Consider the following 11,545-nt stretch of genomic DNA (forward strand, 5'->3'; position numbering starts at 1 on the left):
AAAAAAATTTATGAAATTAAGTGTATAATTTTGAATTTAAAATAGTCAAATATCATAATTTTAAATTAAAAATTAAAATAATAATTTTAAAATTTAAAATTTAAAATTATAAATATTATTTTAATATATAATTTAAATTGAATAAATATATATTTATATTTAAATTTTTAAATTTAATTTTAAATATTAATAGGGGGGACGATTAGCTTAATCCCAGCTATCCCTGGATTAAGCTAATCCCACCCTATTCCAAAGGGGAGGTGGCGGTAGTCCAACACCTACCCTATTAAAAAAAAGAGTGTTTGGGGATTAACGGGGGATAACCCCTTATCTCTCCTCTTCAATCAATCAAACACCACCTACGAACCACTATCAATCGTATCCCGTCAATTTTTCATCCAACAAGTGTTAAAAGCTCGATAGCAAAATAGTCCTAATACTATTAATAGTATTCCAACCTAATTCTAATTTTCATATCTCAAAAGTTTAGCACTCTTTCTAGCACTTAGTTTTAGAGTGCAAGTAGGTCCAGACTAGCAAAATCGAGACAGAATTGCTCATTTTCAAGGAGGAAGGTGGGTGCTACACGGATTATTTGAGCAAAATCGCTAGCTCCCTGACAATATGCTTTCTTAAAAATTCACAAATAATATTTAACAAAGATAGTTATAGTTTAAAAACTGTGGTCATAACTGCATTTACATACTATAGTTAGTTAATTCGCGAATAATTAGCATGTTATTGGCAAACAATTGAAAAACTAAATAAATTGATCCGTCTGCAAAGTCTTTTTAAAAGTTGTAACAACATTCCTTTTGTATGTATTTTTTTTTTGTTGATCATAGCATTCGCAATTAAAATGCCTGCGCCGAATGGTATGTTGAAGAATTCGAACTGGACAACTACGGAAAGATAAAATTTCTCGGATCGGCACCGTGTCGATCCGAGCATCTCCACCCTATCAATCGAGCCACCTTTCCTCTTCGATCTTGAGGAAAACATGAAAATGAAAAAAGCAGTGCACCGCGCGATTGAAGCATCGCGTTGCACGAGCTAATATGGGCCTTGTGGACAGCATCCATCATGGACTTTTTTTATTTGAGAGATGGGTAGCATACTATCCGCTTCGTTTATTTCATTTAAAAATAAACTTAGCTGAAAAAGTAAATCAACTAGGATTCGAACTCAAAACCTCGGGTACTAACAACCAAGCTCTTTGCCACTAGCACTAGAGATAGTCAGTTATAAATCTATACTTTTATATGGTTGCTACATCTATCGATATTATATTATTTATAAAAGGCTATTTTTGTTTGCTCTTTTGTCTTTTCCTTCCAAAATTGCCACTCTTTTGTAATATAATGTCAATTTTTTTTAAAAAATAATATCTTATATACCTTTCAAAATTTTTAAAATTTCTTATATATTGTTATTTTTTGTTTCAAATATATTCTTTGTATATTTTTTCGTTATTTAAAAATAATCCAGCTATTAAAACCCGCTAAGTCATCCTCGATTAAATCTTAATTAAATTGTTATCAGAGTTAAAAAAAAATCAAAATATTTTTTTTTTCTAAGTTATGAGTAAATAAGAAAAGTTGGTGACGGTACAAGGTTATATTTGAAAGGATAAAAGTCAAAATACTTTTTTTGTTCCTAACATAAAGGCAAATAAACCGACCGTCCCTAAAGCAAGTGGCAAAGGGCTCGGTGGTTGGTATCTAAGACCCAAGTTAGAATCCTAGTTGATTCACATTTCCAGCTAAGTTTATTTCTAAATGAAATAAACGAAGCGGGTAGCGTACTACCTATCTCTCAAAAAAAATATATATAAAGGCAAATAAGAAAATTTAGTAATAGTAAAAAAGTATATTTAAAAAGTCAAAACAGTAGTTTTTCAAAGATAACGACTGTTTCTAACTGTTTCTAACTGTTCACTTACAGAATTTAACTATAAAGATATATTTAAAAGAATTTGAAATATTAAAAAAATATTTTTTATATTAACTTTCTAAAAACATAAATAAATAAATGAAAATTTTTCGGAGATATAAGTATTCGCCCCTTGAAAGACAAAACCATACAAACTTGCCCCATCCACGAGGCGCCTATCCCATATTTTTTTTCATTTTACTTTTCTTTTTCTTTTTTTAATTTTAATTTTACTAGGTTTATCTTTTTTTCTATTTTTATTTGTATTTCTATTCTTTATTAAAAAATAAAAATATATATTTTTAAAGAAACACTACCACTTCCTCGTACGGAAGTGTTCCCCACTAGAGAGATGCACGGGTCAATTCCGTTACGCTTCAAACGTCAAAACATAAAATGTGTTTGCATTTACCCTTCAATTTCCTCCTTTTCCCTTTGCAATTAGCGCATGTTTAATATAAAGTAATTGAGATTTGAATGAGAAATAAGATATATTTGCTTGGATTAAGAGATTGATACTTCGATTTTCATTTCGGGAATATTAAAATTCCTCAAAAATGAAGTCAAATTTGATTTTGCAATAATTGAGAAAAAAAATCACTAATAATTATTCGAATTCAAACATAAATCATACAGATTCATTAGAAAATTTAAAATTTTAATTTAAAACTTTGACTTTGATGTTAAATTTGAATTATAAGTTCAAATTTGAAAAATAAATTTAAATGTTGAATCTTAATTTGAACATAATTACGATTTCAAATTCTTTTTCAACCAAATGTGCTTTTAATGTGGGACAAAGTTGGTCAAATTCGAGGGACGTGTCCTTTCAACTTTGAATGCAGTAGCTTGATCAATCCCCTCCTACAAGCACCCACAAGTCTCGGTCGAAGCAGTGTGAATTTGAATGGCTCCATCGGGTTCAATCAACTTGACCCGAACTAGGACTATTGACCCGAACCCGTTTGAGAAGTTCCTATTGTTTTTTGCATTGTACTTACCATGCAAATACCAAATATTTTCTACCTTAACGGGCTATAAAAAAACCCGTCTCATTGTATAGTTCTCTATCAAATTTTGTATCCTGAATCAAAACGTGAGAGATACACAAGCAAAAAAACAATGGCAAAAGGGTGTAATGCCATGGAAGTGATGCTAATACTCATATTGTTGATATGTAGCTCATACTCTCTGTCGATGGCGAGGCCGTTAGAGATCATCAGAGGTAATCTGGGAGTGTTCGAGTCTATTCCGCAAGGACAAGTTCCTTCAACGGGGCACTCGGGATGCACCAGTGACTCCAACAGTAAGAACGGATTTTGTCCGAATCCGCCTCGCGTCGGAGATGATCTGGGTGTAGTGTTTGAGTCTCTTCAACAAGGACTAGTTCCGCCAATGGGGCCCTCGGACTGCACCAGTAACCCCTCAAGTAAGGGTGGGTTTTGTCCGAACCCACCACGAGGTTAAACGCGATTTGCTAACACAATATTGATGATTTGTGGGAAAGGGTGCAACTCCTATTTTAATAAATAAACATGGGGGGTTAATTAGATCGAATAACAAAGCATGTGTGACATGCTCAGTGTCCGTGGATTGTTTATTTGTTTCTTTTTTATCATAAGGTGTATTAATTATTTATCTCAAGTGCATTTACCTAGCTCAATAGTCCAAACACAATTGGAACCATTTCTTTTTTACTTTTTTTTTTTCTTTGCATTTTGAAAGTTGTGTGTTATGCGCGCAACCGTCCGGTCCCCATGCATCATACTATGTTTATGTCATAGTGGTTTTTATAATAGCACTTTAACTTCTTAATTAATTATCATCCTCTCATATAAACCAGTTTTGACACACGCTTGCGATCACAAAATTCTTATTTAATATGGAGTGTCGAGTAAGAATCACCCGTAACTAAGTTTNCATATTGGTGTAACTCATTTTGCAGTTATTATATCATCATCTAAAATGTATACTGAGGTTTTCTATGTTTTCATCGAAAACCAAATGGCTTGGCGATTAAATAGAAAATCCAAACAATAAGAGATTCTTAGAAAATATATATACATGTGGTGATGGTGATTGCATTGGATTGCTTGTTCAAATAAAGTTTTAACACTTAGGTGCGTTTGGTTCGCGCTATCCTTTTAAGATTTCTAGTAATCCAATAAAAATAAAAAAATATAACGATATTTGGCTAAACGCACTAAGTAATCTAGTTGGTAATATTAGATTTACTTGTGAATGAGATGCATCCCAAAGTACTAATCTCATTCCTTTGAGGGAGGGTGGGTATTCTTATATTAACGGATTGGGGTAATTATAATATGTCTAATCTCTTTCTTTTTTCCTACCGGCCGGCTAGTTGGTATTATTTTTCTTTACACTCTAACCTCATATCTCTCTCTAAATTTTTCTTTTTCTCTCTCTAAACTAAGTTATTTGTCCCCCTATTTTTCTAAAATCTCAACCCTCTCATTCTCTCTAATCTCGATTCTATTTCTCTTCCTATTTCTTTAATTATACTCTCTCTTTCTAATTTATATTCTCTCTCTCTTTTTTCTAAAAAGATGTTGAAATTTTTTTATAGTATTATTTAAAATTAATTAAAAAAATTAATTAATTAATTATATATTTTTCGTAATCTTAAATAATATTGATTAAATAATATGACCGTACGAACCAAACACCGAAATACTATATTCCTAGTAATAGGATGAATAGTAATAAGATTCTCGAATATCATTTTACTCCAAGTAATCTTTCATAGTGCGAACCAAACGCACCCTTATCTTCATGCAGTACTGCTATCCACTGGAAGTAGATTGCATTTTAAAGCATATCTATTTTACCTTCACATATTATTTGATTAACTTTCTTATTTTGAATACCCCTTTTTATAAGAAATTTCTGCATTACTAGGAGCATAGTTTTAATTAAAGATTTTGCTTTTTAAGTGGATCAAATTCTCATACAACTTCCCTATCAAACTATGTATCCCTAAGTTTCGTCGTCATGTACTTAATTTCTGCTTCTCGAATAGAGAAATTGCTAAGAAAATCGATTCAGATAGGTATTTAGGAACTCAAAATTGTTGAAAGGGAAGATCCAAATCTGAAACTTAACTGAAATATTAAGGCGAAGAAAACAGTTTCAGATTGAAAGAAAACCTTCACTAATATTTCCTGAGCACACTCAACTTTTTCTAGGATTTGCTNTCAATTTTTTTAAAAAAAATAATATCTTATATACCTTTCAAAATTTTTAAAATTTCTTATATATTGTTACTTTTTTGTTTCAAATATATCCTTCGTATATTTTTTCGTTATTTAAAAATAATCTATTTGTTAATACCCGCTAAGTCATCATCGATTAAATCTGAATTAAATTTTTATCAGAGTTAAAAAAAATCAAAATATTTTTTTTTCTAAGTTATGAGTAAATAAGAAAAGTTGGTGACGATACAAGATTATATTTGAAGGGGATAAAGTCAAAATATTTTTTTTTGCTCCTAATATAAAGGCAAATAAAGAAAATTTAGTAATAGTAAAAATTATATTTAAAAATAGCAGTTTTATAGAGATAACGGTTGTTCCTAACAGTTTACTCATAGAATTTAACTCTAAAAATATATTTAAAAGAATTTAAAATATTAAAAAAAAAATTTATATTAACTTTCTAAAAAAATAAATAAATAAATGAAAATTTTCTCGAGATATAAGTGATTGCCCCCTAAAAAACATAACCACACGACTTGCGCGCGAAGGAAGCCCCATCCACGAGGCTCCTTTCCCATATTTTTTTCATTTTACTTTTTTTTTTAAAATTTTAATTTTACTAGGTTTATCCTTTTTTTCTATTTTTATTTGTATTTCTATTCTTTATTAAAAAAATAAAAAAATTCATTTTTCTAAAGAAACACTACCACTTCCTCGTACGGATGTGTACCCCACTGGTGAGATGCACGGGTCAATTCCGTTATGCTTCAAAAGTCAAAACATAAAATGTGTTTGCATTTACCCTTCAATATATTTCCTCCTTTTCCCTTTGCAATTAGCGCATGTTTAATTTAAAGTAATTGAGATTTGAATGAGAAATAAGATATATTTGCTTGGATTAAGAGATTGATACTTCGATTTTCATTTCGGGAATATTAAAATTCCTCAAAAATGAAGTCAATAAGTTCAAATTTGAACAATAAATTTAAATGTTGAATCTTAATTTGAACATAATTACGATTTCAAATTCTTTTTCAACCAAATGTGCTTTTAATGTGGGACAAAGTTGGTCAAATTCGAGGGACGTGTCCTTACAACTTTGAATGCAGTAGCTTGATCAATCCCCTCCTACAAGCACCCACAAGTCTCGGTCGAAGCAGTGTGAATTTGAATGGCTCCATCGGGTCCAATCAACTTGACCCGAACTAGGACTATTGACCCGAACCCGTTTGAGAATTTCCTATTGTTTTTTGCATTGTCCTTACCATGCAAATACCAAATATTTTCCTACCTTAACGGCCTATAAAAAAACCCGTCTCATTGTATAGTTCCCTATCAAATTTTGTATCCTGAATCAAAACGTGAGAGATACACAAGCAAAAAAAAAATGGCAAAAGGGTGTAATGCCATGGAAGTGATGCTAGTACTCATATTGTTGATATGTAGCCCATACTCTCTGTCGATGGCGAGGCCGTTAGAGATCACCGGAGGTAATCTGGGAGTGTTCGAGTCTATTCTGCAAGGACAAGTCCCTTCAACGGGGCACTCGGGATGCACCAGTGACTCCAACAGTAAGAACGGATTTTGTCCGAATCCGCCTCGCGTCGGAGACGATCTGGGTGTAGTGTTTGAGTCTCTTCAACAAGGACTAGTTCCGCCAATGGGGCCCTTGGACTGCACCAGTAACCCCGCAAGTAAGGGTGGGTTTTGCCCGAACCCACCGCGAGGTTAAACGCGATTTGCTAACACAATATTGATGATTTGTGGGAAAGGGTGCAACTCCTATTTTAATAAATAAACATAGGGGGTTAATTAGATCGAATAACAAAGCATGTGTGACATGCTCAGTGTCCGTGGATTGTTTATTTGTTTCTTTTTTATCATAAGGTGTATTATTTATCTCAAGTGCATTTACCTAGCTCAATAGTCCAAACACAATTGGAACCATTTCTTTTTTACTTTTTTTTTTCTTTGTATTTTGAAAGTTGTGTGTTATGCGCGCAACCGTCCGGTCCCCATGCATCATACTATGTTTATGTCATAGTGGTTTTTATAATAGCACTTTAACTTCTTAATTAATTATCATTCTCGCATATAAACCAGTTTTGACACACGCTTGCGATCACAAAATTCTTATTTAATATGGAGTGTCGAGTAAGAATCACCCGTAACTAAGTTTCATTTTGCGGATTAAAGTAGAGTGTGGCACTATATATAAGTGTATTTTTTTTTTTTTTTTTTTTTTTTTTTTTTTTTGAAAAATAGGTAGCAAGCTACCTGCTTCATTCATTAAGCAAAATGAATTTAGCATACAATTTGGAAGCAGCTAGGACCTCCGAACCGAGGGAATAAGAGAAAAAAACAAGAGAACAAACACCAGGTCCGTGAGACCCAGGAAACACGAGCAAACCAAAATAAACAAAAAAAACAAAGGGAAATCAGAGGGCAGCGCAACGGGGCCGGGAAAGATTCAAAGTGCTTCGTTCCAGGTTTCGATCAAAACAGAAACACGTTCGAGAGCCCTGCAAACATTAAGGGGCACGTCGCGGAAGCAAATGCCGTTACGCTCCGTCCAGACAACCCACCAAATTGCCGCCAACTTGATTAAAATTTTTGATCTTGTATATATAAGTGTATTCTTAGTTGCCAATGCAATTTGGAAGAGGATGTTCAAGCCCTAAAATATGAACCCTTAACCTCACCCAACAAGTCATTCTTGAGATAAATTAATGAGATCGAAGAAGAAGTTCCTCTCAAGATCGGGGAGGAGGCTGCATGCAGCAGCTCGGGAAGAAGCAACTCCTCATTAACGAAAGTTCTAATGATTTGATACTATTAGAAGTATTGTAGCTCAGTTATAACACATCATTCGTTGCCTCAAAAGCAGATTACGGTGTCGCAGCTAATGACTGCACTTTTCAATCTCATTTCATACTAGGACAAATTTTCTTTTCTCGAACGGAATCCTGGATGCGCCAGCTAAATAGTGAACTATTACATCCTGAGACGGTTTCAAATGAAAGGAAGCGAAAGAAAACCGATTCTTATGGAGAGGATTAATATTGCCTCTCTTTTTCAGTTGAAGGATGCAATTCTCAGTAGGATCGAGCAAAGAATTGCGGCTTGGCGTTTATTTTTCTATTTTTTTTAAAAAAAATAGAATTTCCATATACAGTGTATTACTTGAAATTCTTTTATTCAAGATATTTATTTGGTAACAAAGAGTATAAAACTTGGAAACAATTTTTTTTTTGCCTCCGAAATTCTTTAAAAGAAGTTTTCATCTATCACTTGGATTGGTGCATCGCAAACTAATGAATAATGATAATAAAAGAAAATTCCTTCTATCAATATATGAAATTATATAGAATTAGTGTGTTTAGAATATAAAAAATAACAACGATGCCAAATAAGACCTAAGTCTACAATCGAATAAAAAGAGAGATGATAAGATTTGCAAGAAAAGGTGACTTTTGAGTAGAAGAATTGTAGGATTATAACCCACTTTAGATTGTTGCTCATTTAAGGCCCCGTTTGGATACTCCTGAACTATGCTACGGCGGTAGGAAAAACATCCTATGAAGCGTTTGGGAGGAAAAAAAAGTAACGTAATTTTTGAAGTATAGTTAAACTATACTCCAAAAAATGGAGTAAAAGTATAATCCACTCTAACCAAAGGAAAAAAATTCCACCACTCTTGAGCTCCCTTATTCAAAAAAATGCATCAAGTTCTAACTTTTAAATTTCAACATAAAATTTTAAATTTCAACATAGATTTTAAATTTCAACATAGATTTAAAATTTAAAATTTGAAATTTGAAATATCACATTTGAAATTTTAAATTAAAATTTTAAATTTTAAATTTTAAATTTTTAAATTTCAAACTTTAAATTTTAAATTTCAAATTTCAAATTTAAATTTCAATTTAAATTTCAATTTTAAATTTCAAATTTAAATTTCAAATTAATCCTTCAAATTTCAAAATTTAAATTTTCAAATTTCAAATTTAAATTTCAAATTTAAATTTTAAATTTATTTTTTTTAATTTAAAATTTAAAATTAAAATCTAAATTTAAAATTTTAAATTTTAAATTTAAATTTTATTTTTTTTTTAATAAAATTTCAAATATAAATTTTAAATTTAAATTTTAAATTTTAAATTTCAAACTTTAAATTTTAAATTTTAATTTAAAATTTAAAATTTAAAATTTAAATTTCAATTTCAAATTTTAAATTTGAAATTTCAAATCTCAAGTCTTATAGTTCAAATTTCAAATTCTAAACTTTAAATTTTAAATTTATTTTTTAAACTTTAAATTTTAAATTTATTTTTTAAATTTAAAATTCTAAATTTCAATTTTCAAATTTTAAATTTTAAATTTTTTATTTTAAAATTTTAAATTTAAAATTTTAAAAATTTAAAAATTAAATTTAGATTTTTAAATTTTAAATTTTAAATTTGTAAATTTAAAATTTGAAAATTTAAAATTTAAAATTCAAAATTCAAAATTTCACATTTCACATATCAAATTTTAAATTTTAAATTTTTTTTGAAATTTTAAATTTTAACTTTTAATCTTAAAATTTAGAAAAATTCTGTGAAATTGTACAATGCGTATCCAAACAGTTTAAAAATTAAATCCGTGGAATTTTTTTAGAGTTGCAGGATTCTCTATTTTATCTAGGCCGAAACCACAGTTTATAAATTCCGTGGAGATATTTTACTGTGTATCCAAACAGACCCTAAGAATGAGGCTTTAGTGGGAATCTTACACAGTTTTAGACTAAATTATAAAAAGCTCCCCCGCACTTTAGGCCCAATCTCAATACACTCCTATATTAAAAATTATATTATTTATCCTTCTACACTTAGTCACCATCTCAAATAGATCTAAACAATTTGAAGAATAGGCAAATAAGAATGTAAAACTTTGTTAAAACGAGTTAACATATTATATTATTCTACATCTCAATATATATCTAATTTTGAAACTCAACAAGTATATAAAAATTTAAAAAAAGGAGATATTTTATTTTTCTAATACTATAAAAATTGATAGTTTCTTGAGCAATTTATTTAATTATACCAAAATTATTTTTATAAGGTTTTATAGTTAACTTCAATAATTACTCAAAATAGCTGGATCTATTTAATGTAATAATAAAATAGAGGGGATAATTTATGTATTTTTATGTGGAGGGGTAATTGAAATAAGCGTGGCAATCCAAAGAGTTTTTATTTTTATGTTAGCCATATAGAGTTAGACTCCTGCGCTTTCGAAAGTAAGGAGGCTTATACTTATAAGCTGTTTTTAATATTGGGATCGATTTTGTTAGACATAATCTACAATGTTGGAATTATCTGGAAACTAAATTTTATAATTTTTTGATTTCGTTTACCTAGGGAAGGAGCAACCTAAAAAATAAACGAATAAAAATAAACATTTCATAAAAAAAGTGATAAAAGACTCAAATTACAAATCAGAATTATTGATCTTATATTTGATGTTAAGTAGAATTTTCTATTAAAAATTCATGTAATTTGAATTAATTTAGATTGTTTTCCATTGTTGAGCTTAAAAATGTGCCACATCGATCAATCGTTAAAATAGTTATTTATAAAATTCTTTGATCACTTAATAAATGATATTAAAAAATTATAAAATTTAATTTCTAAATAATTCTAATATTGTATATCATGTCTAATACAACATATTGTTGAATTGAGTATCTTATCATCAAAAATAACTTATAATCATGAAAAACCTGTGTGCTTTTAAAATCACGGGAGAGCTAGCGTACTACTCTAGCCAAATGTTTACCTAAAAACTAGGAAAAATTTCAAATACCACCCCTGTAATTTCATATTTTCTTACTTTAGCATCCTATGGTTTAAAGTGTATCAATTTAGTGCCATGTGATTTCATTTTTATTTTTTTATTATCGATTCTACTAATTTTTTTCATTAAATCAGTGACAAAATTAAAACTAAAGGGTATTAAAGTGAATATTCGATAAATCTAGATGCAGTATTTGAAGTTTTTTATATATAATTTAATAAAATATTAACAAAAATACTGACGAAAAGATAGAAATAAAACCACATGACGCTAATTTGATACACTTAAATCATATGGTACTAAAGTCAGAAACTACGAAACTACAGGGTTGGTATTTGAAGTTTACCCTAAAAACTATAATTCAAAAATCCAACGGTCGACTCCGTGGGCGCGGAAACTCCAGCAAAAGCAGATATTGAAAGCAGAGTTAGACCTCCCGGCAATTTCTGTGGGCGCCGCTAATTAACATCCCCTCCCCTCCATACTCCAATTCTATAAAGATCGAGCTTCTCCACCCATCCAATTTCTCACGCTTGATAATAATAATAATAATAATA

The 11,545-nt window shown here is 30.0% G+C and overlaps 1 protein-coding gene across 1 annotated transcript in view; it reads left to right on the forward strand.

Annotated features, from left to right (window-relative positions):
* The window catches only part of LOC109712776 (probable prolyl 4-hydroxylase 4), a 7,868-nt gene extending 4,469 nt beyond the window's left edge, over positions 1-3,399 (forward strand). The window contains exon 6 of the mRNA XM_020236529.1: positions 3,114-3,399. Within this exon, the coding sequence (XP_020092118.1) occupies positions 3,114-3,399 (286 nt within the window). The remainder of the gene's footprint in view (positions 1-3,113) is intronic.

This window comes from Ananas comosus, linkage group 7, assembly GCF_001540865.1.
Source record: "Ananas comosus cultivar F153 linkage group 7, ASM154086v1, whole genome shotgun sequence".
NCBI lineage: Eukaryota > Viridiplantae > Streptophyta > Magnoliopsida > Poales > Bromeliaceae > Ananas > Ananas comosus.